The 15,814-nt window shown below is 44.3% G+C and overlaps 1 protein-coding gene and 1 long non-coding RNA gene across 2 annotated transcripts; one reads left to right on the forward strand and one right to left on the reverse strand.

Moving 5' to 3' along the window:
* The first annotated feature begins 19 nt into the window (after nucleotides 1-19).
* LOC144040130 (uncharacterized) lies at nucleotides 20-15,805 on the forward strand. Its single transcript, XR_013289648.1, has 5 exons — nucleotides 20-68; nucleotides 164-294; nucleotides 608-685; nucleotides 14,923-15,007; nucleotides 15,776-15,805. It is a non-coding gene; the product is annotated as an uncharacterized LOC144040130 (long non-coding RNA).
* On the reverse strand, nucleotides 375-9,848 carry LOC144040129 (uncharacterized). Its single transcript, XM_077553988.1, has 4 exons — nucleotides 9,617-9,848; nucleotides 7,434-8,075; nucleotides 6,961-7,117; nucleotides 375-6,678 (listed from the first exon to the last, which is right to left on the reverse strand). Exons 2-4 carry the CDS (start codon nucleotides 8,061-8,063, stop codon nucleotides 1,667-1,669), a joined length of 5,799 nt encoding a protein of 1,932 aa, XP_077410114.1. The 5' UTR covers nucleotides 8,064-8,075; nucleotides 9,617-9,848; the 3' UTR covers nucleotides 375-1,666.
* Nucleotides 15,806-15,814: the final 9 nt, after the last annotated feature.

A 15,814-nucleotide genomic window follows, 5' to 3' on the forward strand; every position in this document is an offset into this window, starting at 1 on the left:
GCTCACTTTTTTTTTTACAGGGATGCAGAGAAAACCTAGATGAGCAGGGACACCTAGTGGCCGGTTATGTATGTTTTTTTTTTGTTTTTTTTTCGTTTTTTAAGTATTACAAGCATTTTTTGAGTGTAACAGTAACTGGTGTGTTTTGTTTTTCTCCTTTTAGTGCATTCCTCCATGCTCCTGTCACAACACAGGCCGGCTTGACATTCGCAAAAACAAGCTTGGAACAACAAAAAACGCTTCCTCAAGCTGGGAGAGTTGATAACGATCAGGCCAGGTCGAAAAACAACCGAGGTATCCTTTTACGACAAACACTCTCTAGTGAGCTTCTTGATTATTTGTGGTGTTGACACATGGCAAATGACACAATGGCATCAATTTGGAAATACACGTTTTTGTTTTTATTTCTCCACAAGAGTTTAAAGACACATAGTCTTCACAGCTGCCACACTTTCAATCAGTAGAACACAATTTTATCTAAGCACGATAAAACTTACGCGGGTTGCACACGTACCGATAATTGGTCCGAATTTGAACATTTTTGCTCCCTTGCGGTCAAAGTCGATCAGAAAGCTATTTGTTTGTCTTTGTTCTTTGTGTTTTCCAGAGGCCTAGATGCCAAGGTTGTGTGTGTGTGTGTGGTGGTGTCTTGGTCATTTGTAATACACCGCACATGCTAAAAACAGTAAGTACACACTTGGCTTATTTTTCATCTGAAAATGTTCGAAATCAGTATGCATGTAACCCCCCGCTTTACAAACTACGACGTACGAAAAACATACTGTACATTGTGACCCGAACCTTAGGTCGAATCATAGCTGCACCTCCTCCCTTGACATCTGCTGGGACTTGATCTCTTTTAAGAGCTTTAAAAACAGATTACGCTAATTCTTCCCAGAGCTTTCGGTCCTGATGACCTGTAAAAACCGTTAACAGAAACAAAACAAAACGCACACCTATATTTACACAAGATTCACTGGAAGGACCTAATGTTGACATTAGGGGTGTAACGGCACGTAAAAAATAAATAAATCACAGCTGGATGAGTACGTTGGTTTTGATGTGACTGTTCAGTTCACATAAGGTACAGTACGGGAACTTAATGCTTGTGTTGTGTAAACAGGAAGCCATTTAAAATGGAATATTTAAAAATGCAGGCTGCTAGCAAACATTTCTCCAGCAAATGATGACGACTCCGGGTTCACCAATTCCGGTCCTCGAGGTCCTGCAGGTTTTGGATGTTTCCGCCTACCAATACAACCGATACTAAAGATCAGGATGACTTTCAGGCATGCTGATGAGCTGATTATATGAATCGGGTGTGTTGGTAGGCGAACACATTCAAAACCTGCAGGGCCCCGGGGACCGGAATTGGTGAACCCTGCTTTAGTCTTCTAAGGTAAGTTCAACCGAATTGTTCTTTTTAAGAAACATAATGCAGGTAAGTGCTATAGTTGCAAATTTATAGTTACACTTCCTGTCCCTTACCTAATTTTTCCATGTGAGAACTCGGTATTGCTTTGTATTGTACCGAAAAATCTGAATACGGGTACCGTTAAACTCCTAATAGACAGACGTAGAATATCGTCATTGTTCATGCCAAGAATATGGCAACATAAAAAAAAAAAAACGTAGGCACCAAATATAATATTCAAGAGTTATTCCATCACAGGATGGGACAGTTTTCACCACAGAAGTTGTACAAAAGATCCAACACGTCGGGCTCCTGGAGGCTTCTGGTCACTGCGCCGTGTCCTTTCTTGGGTTGCGCCAGCACCACTGCCGCACCGTCCGCTGGGATCTCCACCAACGGGTGCACCTTGTTGTCCGGCATCCCGACAACTGAACCGTTTCTCTCGGGCCTCATTTTGACAACGCTCTCCGTTTTTTCTTGCTGGACGCTCATTTCATCCTGACACGCCTCAGAGTCACTGGTGTGCGGCAAAGAGAAATAGGTGCATGTTTTGGACTTTTTGTGGTCTTCTGGCTCAGACGTGGTGCTAAAAAGCGAGTATGGAGTGTCCTCTTGCGTGTCCTCGCAGTCATCTTCATCTTGGTCCAGGTTGACCAGGTTTTTGTTGATTCCGGTCGGGTCGGAAACAGATTTTCGGATGAGCGCGTTCTCCCTGATGAGCCATCGTCCCTCGTCGATGGGAACGCTGTCGCCAGGCCCAACTTGTGCGTTGAAAGCGATGCAACGGGTGGCCTCGGTCAAAGTGTCCAGAGCGTTGGTGGAGTTGAAGTAAGACAACTCCGACGTCGCTTTGCATCTCACTGCGTGAAAAGGCATGAAAATGCTGGAGTGCTTCTTTTTGGTTTTGGGGGCCGACGGGGGCCTCTCGACGGCGTTGCTCTTCCCGTAAAGCCTTTCGATGGTTCTCCTCACGAAGCCTTTGCTGATGGACTTCCGCACTGGATCTTCCTCACTACTTGACTGCTCACTCGATGTTCGCGTCTGATAGCTACCACTGTCTGACGTCTCGGAAGGCAGCGCTGTGTTCAGGCCCTGCTTTGCAGTATCTGCAAAGCTTTTCGCCAGGAACATTTCCCGGATCAGCTTGACCCTGTTGCCTTCAGGCTCTACAGTTACCACACCGCTGGAGTCGTAGCTGAAGGATAGTGACGACTGCGGGACCGATCGGTTGCTCTGCTGAAATGTATCAATGGACTCTTCGGACAAAAGCGAGACCTTTTTGGCATGATCCTTGTTATAACTTGTCTTGTGGGCATCAGCAACTTGCTTCTCCAAAAGACTCACCCTTACCGCGACAGGCTGGGAACTCTCTTCGTCAGACTGGTCTTTGGCAACTTCCACTTTGTTACATTTTGTGTCCATCATAGGAGCTTGGTGTTCCCCTACATAGCCACATTCCTCCTCAGATCCTGACGCTTTATCATAGAAGCTCAACTCATTCTCAGCCGAGCTTTGGATTTGCTCGTATTCGAGCGCTGACGACTCTGCGTTTTCGAGTGCTGACGACTCTGCGTTTTCGTCACAACCACACAGGTTGTTGCCGCCGTCATCATCGGCCTGATCCTGAGGGTGGTCTCTCTCTGGATCTGGGTCACAAATTAGTCTTTTATAGCCAGGTATGTCCTGCGTCTCGTTTCTGAGTTCTTCCTCGTTCTCCTCATCCTCTCCAGATTTCCTTTCCTCTATAATAACCTTCAATCCTTTGTCTTCATCCTCTGGTTGAACTTCATCCATACTCCACATTTGGCCTTTGGTATCTGGTTGATTTTTTTCTGAACTTGCCTTTCGACTAGGATTCAGTTCCACATAGCAGTCATCTCCTTGTGGTTTGTCCTCGCATTCCTCTTCCGAGCATCGTTGCATGGCAGAATGTGATTCGTGGTCCGGATTCAATTTCTGCTGTCCTTCATCACTATATGCCAACTCATCATTATGTTCCTCCGTCCCAGAACTGCAGTCCTCAGAATTAGCCTTCAGCTTCTCTTGACTCACGCTGACAAAACCAGCCGAGAGAGACACGAGTTCTTCTTTAAGGACTGTAGGAATGTCAAGCCCTTCAATGAGGTCATTAATGGCCTGTTCCTCTTGATATGTGTCTCCGAGTCTCTGGAAGTCTCTCCAGCTGTCTAGGATATGCCTCGAGGCCGACTTCCATAAAGCAGACAGACTTTCCTCTAACCGGTGGGAGTCCTCCATGGTAGCGATTTCCCTCAGGGAGTCGATCATTTTCAAAGCCTCCGCGCTGCTCACGTCGTTCGCAGTGACTTGGTCTACGTTGAGGTCGGCAATGCTGTCTTTTAGGGCCACGATGGACAAGAACGCCAGGAGCACTTTGGATGAGGAGCCAAACACGGAGGTCACGTGAGAGGAGAAGTCTGACATGCTTTTGGACTTTTCCAAGCAAAGTGGACTTTGTGTGATATGCCGGATGGACTTGATGGAGCAGCAAACAATCTCAAGGACTGCTTCCACGTTTGGCTGGTTGACGATGTTTGGCAGCTGAGCTTTTACTCTTGAGTCACTTGTGGATTTCTCTTGATCTTGCTTTTGGAGCTCATCGGTCTGTTCAGCGGTTTCAACAGACACTTTCATGGCTTGGGAAGAGTTTATTTGCTTTCTCAGGGATTGCGTTTTTCTTATGCCTGCAGCATTTGAATCTGACGACAAATTTTGGGAGAGCATCCTTCTTTTAGGCTTGTGTCGGACTGGAGGCGATGCCAGGTCCATCGATTTGGAATGTGTGGTTTGTTTACTTTGCTCGGATTTGGACAGCGTCTGCCTTTTCTTCGGCAAGGGGCTGACATTTGGTGACGTTTTCTTGACCGCAGGATAGCGCTGTAATGATTGCGACCTTTTGGGAAGCTGGGAAGCCCCATTTTTGGGTTGTGATTTTGGACTGTCCATGATTTTTGGGCTGGGCAGCGGGAGATTATTTGGAGATGTTGTAACCTCACTTGATGGCATACTGAATGAGGACGGTGTCTCTTCTGAGGGAAGACTATTCGGAGACACAGAAGAGCTGCTCTTTAGATCCAAGAGTGCTTGCTGTTGTTCTTCATTGTTACATACGGTAAAATGTTCCATACAAGACTTTCTAAGGGACATTTTCCTTTCCAGGGACACATCACTGACCAAAGGTGCCCTTTTGATAGACATAGATCTCGATAATGTTTCTTCCTCCGTTGAAGCTTCAGCCTCCAGCAGTTGAGTGATTCTCATAACATGCTGGGCATGTGGTAAAGCCTGGGCAGATGGCGGGTGATTATCCGACATTTGACTTGTTACTGCTGGCTGCACGCACCTTGAGTTGCAGGCCACGTGATATTCTGGATCTGATTCTTCCGGTATTTCCTCTTTGGGTGGAGGTGGTAGAGGTAGATCTATTGAATGAACCTCAGAAGACTCTTGAAGTCCGACATGATTTCCAGTTTCACGGTTAGGTGACGTCATGTTGTTGGTTTTAGGCTGAGCTTTTATTCCTTCTCTATTTGTCGGCTGATTTGATGAAGCCATCTTGTTCTCCATGGACTGGATTCTATCTCTGACGGAAGTTCCCTGCACATCCTCAGCCGATGTTCGCGTTGTTAATTCCCTGTCATTCTCCTCCGCAACGTCAGGGATAAGTCCCTGATTTTCTGTCCTGTTGGTCTTTCTTGGGCAGTCGGTAGGTTGTTTAGGCTGCACTTTGTTCAGCCAGTTCTGGACATATTCATTAGCAACAGAGCTGGAGGAGTCAAAAGCAGGCAGAGACATTTGCTTGCTGACATCACGATGCTTGTCTCGGTTCACCGACGTCTGCCGGGTCAGCACTCCACGTGCCTCACTTATGTTTGGCTTCTGGAGTGTGTTATGTGATGGCTTTGCGCTCTTTGTGCCAGAGTTCTCATCCGCATTTTTGGTCGTTCTCCTTTTGAGCTTTGTTGGGCTTTTTGCTGGTTTTAATTTATTACCATAAATCTTCCTGATGAACCCAGCGCTGGAGAACGCTGTTGCTTTTTTGCGTTTCTTTGTGTCTCCTGATACATGTTCTCTCTGTCGTTTACCAGGCGACCGAAGACGTATCATGCTTTTGTTTCTGACTATGGGGCTCCTCCTGGTCTTAGGTCGAGGTTGTTTTTCTTTGCTTTTGATGGGCTTGGCTACTGGTGCCATCGCTTGTGCTCTGCCATGCTTAGCAGAAGGAAAATCTGCTGTTACTAACTTGTTCCCAGTGTTCCAGTTGCGAACCAATTCAGAGGCTGTTGAAGGTTCCAATGACTCCTGTTCAAAATCGTCATTTGTGTGTAGATGGCCCGTTTCTGAAGTAACGGGCCTATAAAATGAATCCACATTTGCGTTGTAATTATCCTGGCAAGTTTGCTGTTCATAGATATGCAAGACAGTTTCAGTGATCTCCTCCCCGCTGGATTCCATGTGCGTGATTTCAGCCGATTTATATGACGCGTTTGTGTTTATGCTGTTAGCGTCCATAGAGCTGAGCCTTCTTGGTTTGGGGATTGGCCTGTTGCTGCTCTGCCTCACTACGCAGTACTGCTCTGTCAGGGCTCCATTTTCTGTCTCTTCCCGGTAAGAGTACGATCCAATGGATTCAATGCTGTCCATTGAAGCCTGTTTCTTTCTGATTTGCGTTTGTCCCGGGGTTGGGCCTCTCCTAGGGGACGTTGCCTCGATTTTGACAGCGTCCTCTTCGTAACTGCTTTGACTTAAAATCCCGTTGCCCAGTGACGGTGGATTCTCATCGTGGTCGTCTTTGGATTTATCTTTGTTGATGGTGTCGTTGGAGGAAACGGCGTCTTGTAAATCCAGCGTGGTGGGACAGACGTCCTGCTCTGACTCCGGTTCAGGCAAACAGGCCATGTCGAGCTGACTAGCCACGCTGGAGCGGGTCAGGGTGGTCGTCCAGTGAAGGGTCTCCTCCTCCTTGACAGTCAAGCGCACCCTCATCTCCACTGTCATGCTACCATCTTGGTTAACCCGGAAGGACTTTTCAATGTCGTCCTCGTCAGGCTGCATGCAGTCCAGGTCCTCACCCTCTGTTTCGGCAGCTACTTGTCCAGACTCGTATCCTACGGAATTGGCTGGGTGGCTGGGCAGGTCGCACGAGCTTTCCATGAGGGAATTATGTATCTTGTTCACAATGTAGCGCTCTGAGGATGTGGAGAAGTTTCTCGACTTGGACCCATATGACGGTGACTTCTTTTTGCCTTCTCGGCCAATAAGCCGACAAAAAAAAGGTTTTGATGATTTCATGCCGCAGTGGAGACGAGGAGGATACCCAGGAGACATGAAAGAAAATAAGAAAACCAATTAGAAAGATGGTCTGTCTATGAGTAGTCAGCCTCACAGATGCCGTATGTAGGCCATCTGCAGTGTTATGCATTTTCACATCGCGTCAGCACTATCTCAGGCTTTATCCCGTCATACGAGGTAGATTACGCAGGTCACATGACTGAAGGCCCTACTTGATTGAAATGAATTAGACTTACGGTTCAGAGCCTTCAGTCTCCTGATGCTCATCCGGTTGCCGGTGGGTCTCATGGATCCTGGCGACTTTTGGGCGTTGTAGTTTGCAGGTCTGAATGGCTCTTTGCCTGCTGCCACTACCACGCCGGAGCACAAGATCAAGCTTGGGAGCCCTTCCACCTTCGGCGAATGAAACAAAAGTCTCACTTTCCGGAAGTGTAACACAGCCAGACTGATTTCATTGAGGAAAAAAAATCCTTTGCAAACCCAACTAATAATATCATTGGTGTGCAAGTCACGAGGATCTTCCCAGTTGAAAGCAGATCCCTGACCAGTTGCCTTACATGGCAGTATCCCAGAATGCATTGCGAGGGATTAGGGTGCGTGCTAAAGAAGCTTAAGACTTTCCCTTTATGGGCCAGCCATTTACAGAACAGCACTAAGAAGACTCATACTTCTGCCTAAAGGGGACACGTAACGTTATGGATGCACTTACGCGTCTGCCATCAGCCGTGTGTAGCTTCACCACGTGGAACTGCATCATCTCCGAAATATATTCCAGAATCCACTCGAATGTGGTTGTGCTTCTCTTCTGGAGAACCACCGTGTGTTTGACAGAGGGGTCCCCATTACGAAAGACCACCAGTCTCTTTGGCGTGTGCACAAGCATGGGTTCCTGCCGCCCGGGGAGGGCCCTGGCCCGCTGCAAGTTCCGACGGCGGGAGCTCACGGGCCTGGCGTGGTACCAGGGCGCCAGCTTCCTCCTGGCCAGTGCCAAGTTGATGGGCTTCACCTTGCGGTTGTCAGAGCAGATGTAGGACTTGCCATCTTCCAGCTCGTCCAGCGTGTTGATGGCGTGGACCCCCCGGGGGGTGGTGATGTTCCTCACCCCGAATGGCAGCGGCACCTTCTTGGACAGGCTGTCCAGGAGGGCGTCGAAGGTTTTGAATGTGCGGCTGTTGACGACCATGCGCAGGCCGCTGAATTGGGGGTCGCCGCTCTTGTAGAAGCACACCCGCTTGGACAGAATGGGGTTGGTGACACTCGCATGGCGGGGGGTGCCGAAGGTGCGCAGACTCCCCGACGACTGGTCAGGGGGGAGCCTACGAAGGCCTGACTCGTTCATTTCTGTGATTGGCTGTGAGGGGAGGAGAAGACAGTTTGATTTTTTTGTAGTGACTATTATTTCATCTTGTTCAAATGGTTTCTACTTGACTTTACAATGAACGGCTGGAGCGAGATTGGCCCATATTTTGCATTGTACGCAAAATCGGTTATCGGCTGTAATGTCTTAATTTTTCTGCTTCATAAGTGATTTCATTGATCGGCTTCGCGAAATAAGTTGCAAGTTGCAAATATGTCAAGTAAACATTTTTTCACTGTATGTTATAAGTAGATGAGATCTACAATGGCGTATTAAGGCCACATATTAATAAATATTTTTTAGAGGGTGGAGGCAATATTCCGAGAAAAAAAAATCGCAAATTTGCCACTTTATAGTCACAAGTTTGCAACTTTATAGTCGCAAATTTGCCACTTAACAAACTAGCAAAATTTGCGGTTTGCAAGTTTTTTTCTCGGAATATCGGCCCCAAACACCCACAGCCCCCCACCCCCGCCCTCCGCGGAATTTTTCTTTTATACGTGACCCTAATACACCGTCGTAGAGATCCATACCGAAAATCGGCACCTTTTTTCCTTTTTACTATTCATGCTAGCTTTTAAATGTCACTTTGAACCATAAACATAACCGGAGTGTTAAAATGACAACAGGAAAGCAACAACGTGACCTAAGGTGTCATCATCAAGAACATATTTGACAGTTGATCGACACTTGACGCAAATAAGTGGACATGCGTTGCCATCTGCCGTGCGTTGGCCGAACATATGTTGTTTACCCACACGGCAGTCAAATAACGACTTGATTGGGTTTCTGGGAAAGACGCCAATGCAAACGTGATTTCGTGCTTCCCGGTTTGCCAACCCAGCAACACGTTCAACAAACACAAGTTCATCAGTCTGCATACTTCGGAGTTACTTCAGTACAACTACCGTTTTGAGCTGTAAGATGTCGTTCTTCCGGGAAATTTATGGCGTTTCTGGTTAGGGGTCTGTTCACCAAAATGTCTCGAAGGAAGTCAACCGTTTTGGTTTGAAGTGGTTCAAATTTCAGATCTGTAATTTTGCCAAATTGGACAACGCTAAATTGTGGTATATATTTTTTTGTTTTAGAGGTTTGGACCTAAAAGAGCGGGTGCGAGGCCCACTCATCACTGTTCGCAGCTTTAATTGACTTTACGACTGCAGCTAAAAATACACGCAGGTGCTTAACAAACGTATTAGACCAGCTGGCATCTTGTGCTGCTTAACAATCTTTCATTTGATTTCCACTAAAACAATTTTTCTGTCCACCAATGCAAATAAATGACTACAATAGAACATCTTCATCAAAAAGCAATCATGTGCTTTACTATTTTTTTTCTTGTTTTGTCAGACTGCATTTGAAATTGCTAGATAAAAATTACTGTAAATAATACAAATTTCATATGGACTTCTTCTTATCTTGTTCTTCCAAAGCAATTTGGCTTTAGCGGAATTAAACACATTCTACCAATGATTTGTGGTGGATCTATACTCCAAATCATACCACAACATCCATAACAAGAACCCAAAACTCACCTAGGTTGTCATTGTGAAACAGCCAACCGGTTATTTCCTTTTGGAATCTCTAAAAAAATACACGGCGCTCTACATCCCGACTTGCGCTCGCTTCCACTGCAACTGTTTATTTCGGGCCGCACCATCGCGGCTAATTTGCTTAATCTTTGCTGGCCGCTAATCCCCCGATGCTAGTGCGACGCACGCTGGGCGATCTTCTTCATGCGTCTACAGTTTAGTGTCACCCGCAAAGCCATGCGGATGCCCGACTTGCACTCATGAATCTTTGTGCTCATATTTTTGTAGTTGCGCTCGGAACAAAGTTGGCGGGTCGCGCTGACGGATGCTAACGTGGCGTGTGTTCATACGGGGGTGGGCCTAATCTCATTGAGAGGATTAAAGGGGTGTTCACTCCATCAACTAAAATGACATCGCCGTAAACGCTCTCTCCTTTTCAAATAAACACAAAAGTTGGACAAAAACAGATGGGGAAATTTTAAAGCTGATTATTTAAGGAAGGGAGGGCGAATGGATGCTATGAGTGAGGGTGGGAGGAGTCAAGGATGGACAGAAGGAAGGATGTGATGAAATGAATTCAAACAGGGCATGTGTAGGTTGCTTTTGAATGTTTGTAGTTAGCTACTTAAATAACGGCAAAAACTGGACGAAAATCTCAAAGTCAACCGGCCAATCTGGCTTGTTTGTTAGCTTGGGGGGAGGGGCTGGCGTGCCTGCAAGCCGGACTCCCAATAAACCTGCCGCTCAAAGATCTTGTTTTTGTCCCGCCCCCAGAGACAAGTAAAGCTTCGCTCACCAACTGCGAGCGCGTACCCTCATCCATTAGCTTAGCGCGCGTTGCGTAACGGACGGCCAAAAATGAACTCCGCCGCTGTTTGTGTCACGGCAGTCATGACCTTTGGCCCCTCCCACAAGCTGAGAATGGAATGGACTAACTAACTCAATTTTTCTGGGTACAGTTTCATTAGCTAGACATATTTTGGTATTTATTCCCGTTATTTTGCAGTTTTATCTTGAAAGATTGCTTCAATAAAATGTTTTTATTGAGTTTATTTTTGAGTAATTTTGTTTACATATATTTTCATGCAATTGATTAATTATAATTAGTAGTAATTACATGATTTGAATTTTTTAAAAGTCTTTGTTGCATTATTTTAGCAGGTTTTGTTTGTTGAAATGTATACATTTGAAGTTATTTTTATGCATTTCTTTCATTCAATAATTTAACTGAACAATTTTAGTTGCACGTTTTTAAGTAATTAATAATGATGTAAAATAAAATATAAATAAAAATAAAATAACAAAAATAATGTATTCATTTTGTTAAAACTTTATTTTTTGCTGTTTCTTTTCTAAAATTAATTTAATAATAATTACAATTAATTTTAATTTTAGTATGAGAAATATAATTTGCATTTCACTCTAATAAACTGTTTTATTTGTTGCATTAGCTTTGCTCTTTTACCCCCAAAATTGGTTGGTTTGAATTTTCCTTGCATGTATTTACAGTATTTATGGTTAATACAGTACAGTTTAATTACATTTATAAAGAATTTCATGATTTATTGAAGTAAACAATTGTATTTGTTACATTAATTTGGACAAACCCTCCAAATTTGGTTAGTTATAACATTTATTAATTTCTCATTAAATAATGTTTATTGATATTTTATGAATATTTTATGTGATTAAATAATAACTAAATAATGAATATTGTAATTTGATTAATTAAAACTCATCCTGAATGATATCATTGTAAAGAATCACTTGGCATATTTTTACGCGTCTGTTTGAAGCTCTTAAAATGACCTCAGGTCCGAATGACGCGAGGCAAACTTCAACATGGCCCTTGAGCACGAAAGTTTGCACGCCCCCTCGTCAACGCAGGAAAAGGCGCGTAAAAGATAAGGTGACGACTCCCACGTGCGAGTGAAAAGAATCGAGGAATGCCAAGCTGGTGACCCCCTTCCCAAAACAACAACGAGCAAAAATGCCAAAAGTTCCAAGACGGGAAGTTAAAGGCGGCGCAAGTGGAGGGACAATAGAGGAAGCCCCTCCCCCTTTCCCCAGAGTAAACAGGTCGCCTGCGTGCCCCCCCATTCCACAAGCGCAAAGATAAGACAAGCGGGCAACATATATCCTGACAAACAAACCCTCCTCAACTGCAACCCATCGCTAACAAATTGTGCCATTTGCTTACTTGCATCTGTAGACTTTTTGCGTTATTATTTGCCCCGCCCCCAATTATTTGTCAACTTTTTCTGGAAGGATTCTGCTGGCAGAAAAAGCAAAATAATGTCTAATTACAATTTTTTTTTTTTTAAAGATTTTAACGGTACTCTACGTATTTTTGAGTGCTGAATCATTTACAGGGGATATCAAAAGTCTGCACACCCCTGTTCAAATGCCAGGTGTTTGTGATATTTAAAAATGAGACCAACATCCATCACCTTTTCCCCCACCATTTATGTGACTTGTACGACTCAATTGAAAAAACAAGTCGGATTTGGTTGCATAAGTGTACACACCCACTTGTAACGGGTGCTGTGGTTGTGTTCAGAATGAACCAATCACATTTGAAGTGAAACAACTCATCGATTATCTAATTAATCAACTATTTTGATAATTGATTAATTGTAACCCTTGTTGAACCTCAAATAAAGTCCTCAAAGAAAAATGTTTGTTTGTAGTCAGAGGTGGCAAATCCAGGGCCAGAAAGTAAAAACCCTGCCACAGTTTGGTGCTAGCTAGCGCCCTAGTGGGTAAACGAGCAACATTGGAGCTAGCTAGCGAGCTAGCTAACTAGCACGTGAGGCTAAAGCCAAACTGTGGCAGGGTTTTTACTTTCTGGACCTGGATTTGGCACCTCCGTTTGTAGTCTTACGGAGGTTAGCATGTAGCATGCCAGGAGGTGATGACAGCACTATCTACAACCCCCCCACCCCCCAATTTTCCTCTCTGTCGTCATCGCACGTGAACGGGTCGCCTGTCCGTCAATCCCCAAGGCCGCCTGGCGTCTATTTTGACTTGCGGGCGGCGGCTAATTGGCGCCACGCAAGCTTCCAACCGCTGCTGTTAATGGGAAAAAATGCGTGCGCGTGCGGCTAAATCGGTCGCGGCGGCGCGCAGCTGCTGCCGCATAGCTAGCCCGCCGTCTTGTCGTGCGCTGCCGCTACTGTAACACGTCGACGCAGCAGCCGTCTTCCTCCAGGGATTTCCTGGAATTCAATTAGGACCCTTGCAGCTGCACGGCGACCGTTCGCTTTTAAGCCAGGATTTTGATTGTTAATCAATTTTTGATTCAGCACGTCAGCTGCACCCAAACTTATCTTTTTTTTTGTTCGTTTTTTTTCTCTCCAAGCTTTATTTACAGGAGATAAGCATGTCGTAAATTGCTCGGCACTCCTCCGCTGAACTTTTAATTAGGCGACCTTTCCTTTCACACACTTTAAACATGTCCTCACCTCATAGTTTATTTCCTCCCTTTGAATGATTTCCACCCTCTTGTATGATTTATGATGCTGAAAAACACAAAGAGAGAGAGCGAGTGGCACATACAATGGCTATAAAAAGTCTACACACCCCCTGTTTGAATGCCAAATTTTCTTTTGCATAACTCACTCCTAACCTGGCATTTGATTAGGGGTGTGTAGACTTTCCATAACCACTGTGTGCACATCATCAAAGCGTCTCGCGGCGAATGCGCAGACAAGCGAGGAGTGATTTATCCGTCCAAGTCGGCCGTCCTCTTGATTGCGGCGACACGGGCAGTGAAACAGGCACCTCCCCGTCTCGCTGCATGCGGCCTCCACGCACACGCAATGGAACAAAATGCCGATAGTGTCGTGTTGGCGGCCACTCTGACATGCACTTACCGCCGAGGCCTTGGCATTCCCGCGAGCCCACAACAAAAGCAATGCCACATGAGCGTCTCCTTAGTCAGCAATTTTGTTACACGCGCGCCGCAGTTATCTTGCGCAGCAGAGGTGGTGCGCCGACCTGCTAAGTTGCCAATGGTAAGGGGGTGTCGAATTTCAAAAGTAGTGAAAAACCAGAAAAAACAAAGTTGTTTTATTGACTTTTTTTTGTAGGGTGTGTTGGGGGGGAAGCGGGTGCGCCAAGTTGGGATGTTGGCGGGGGTGCGTATCTTTCAAAGTATGGCTCCAACAGGAAGTGAAAATTAAAAAAAAAAGTGCGGGTCCATGGGAGTGGGGGTGCACCAAATTGCTAATTTTGAATATTGAGGAGGGGTGCGCAACTTAAAACCCATGGGACCAAAAAAGAGTGACATTATAAGAAAACTGGTGTTTTTTTTGCCTTGCTAAGTTGCAGATGTTGAAGGGAGTGCGTAACTTTAAATGTTGTGAAAACCTGGGGGGGGAGTAGTTTTATTGACTTTTTTTGTAGGGTGTGTTGGGGGGAAGCGGGTGCGCCAAGTTAGGATGTTGGCGGGGGTGCGTATCTTTCAAAGTATGGCTCCAACAGGAAGTGAAAATTAAAAAAAAAAAAGTGCGGGTGCATGGGAGTGGGGGTGCACCAAATTGCTAATTTTGAATATTGAGGAGGGGTGCGCAACTTAAAACCCATGGGACCAAAAAAGAGTGACATTATAAGAAAACTGGTGTGTTTTTTGCCTTGCTAAGTTGCAGATGTTGAAGGGAGTGCGTAACTTTAAATGTTGTGAAAACCTGGGGTGGGGGGGGGAGTAGTTTTATTGACTTTTTTTGTAGGGTGTGTTGGGGGGAAGCGGGTGCGCCAAGTTGGGATGTTGGCGGCGGGGGTGCGTATCTTTCAAAGTATGGCTCCAACAGGAAGTGAAAATTAAAAAAAAAGTGGGGGTGCATGGGAGTGGGGGTGCACCAAATTGCTAATTTTGAATATTGAGGAGGGGTGCGCAACTTAAAACCCGTGGGACCAAAAAAGAGTGACATTATAAGAAAATTGGTGGTTTTTTTGCCTTGCTAAGTTGCAGATGTTGAAGGGAGTGCGTAACTTTAAATGTTGTGAAAACCTGGGGGGGGGGGGGTAGTTTTATTGACTTTTTTTGTAGGGTGTGTTGGGGGGAAGGGGATGTGCCATGTCGGGATATTGGCGGGGGTGCGTATCTTTCAAAACAGTGCATTCCTATTTTTTGTATTTAAATACACCATATTCATTTTAAGTCAATTTAAAAAAAAACAAAAAAACTATTTGACTAAAAAACAAAACAAAAATCAATGCACTGATTACAACAAGTAGCACCAAAATGAAAAATGATGTCATTTTTCATTTCAGATTGAAATGAACATATCAATCCTGTGTCTTGTCAGGAGCGCTCCATTCGATGGAACTCAGCTGACCCCTAGTGGCGACAGCTGGCAGTACAAGCACATTTAGACGCGGCAGTGAAGCAAAGTGAGTTCATGAGATGTTCTTTCACACTTTGGCTTTTTTTGTTTTTGTTGTAAATTTGCCAAACATAATGTGACAACACTAACACACACTCCATTTCTCTATTGTATCTTAACGTTGATTATTTTCATTAAATTGCTAAGAAGATGGATGGATGAATGCTTGACCTTATTTGCATAATTTTTCAATCTTTCTTTATTTTTACATGTTTTTGTTTGTTTTGCTTTCATTATCATCATTTTCTTAACACACTTTTTGGGTAATTGTCCATTACCACAATCACATCAGTTACATGTGAATTACACACTATTAGTCTATTAATGTTTGATTAATTAAAATATTTGCATATTAGTAAAAGCGCTCTACAAATTGTATTATCGTTAAATACTTTATATTGAAAATTTAAAAACCCAATTGCTATTAATACCTATTAAAGTAGTTTCTTACAGAGGGAAGCAAGACCCTAATTAAATATTAATTACATATTAGTTACGCAATAATTACACATTAGTTACAAATTTCTTGTGGTCTTTCAACTGTTTTTTTAAAAATAGTTTTATAAATAGGAGCCCCAGGACAATTGTGGGGATATAAAAAACTTTTATAATATATATTTTTAATTTACTTATTTTAGTGGGAATTGTGCTTATATTTGATTAGAATGGTAACAACATCACTGATCCATTTCACAAACCGCACTTAGCGTGATTTTTTTTTTATATTTTTTTTTTTTTACCCATATGCTTATGTCTTTTTTTTTGTTTGTTTTAGGGGAAGTGCTACCGGCTATCAAAAAAAAAAAAAAAAAAA

The sequence above is a fragment of the Vanacampus margaritifer genome, chromosome 20 (genome assembly GCF_051991255.1).
Source record: "Vanacampus margaritifer isolate UIUO_Vmar chromosome 20, RoL_Vmar_1.0, whole genome shotgun sequence".
In the NCBI taxonomy this organism is placed as follows: Eukaryota; Metazoa; Chordata; class Actinopteri; order Syngnathiformes; family Syngnathidae; genus Vanacampus; species Vanacampus margaritifer.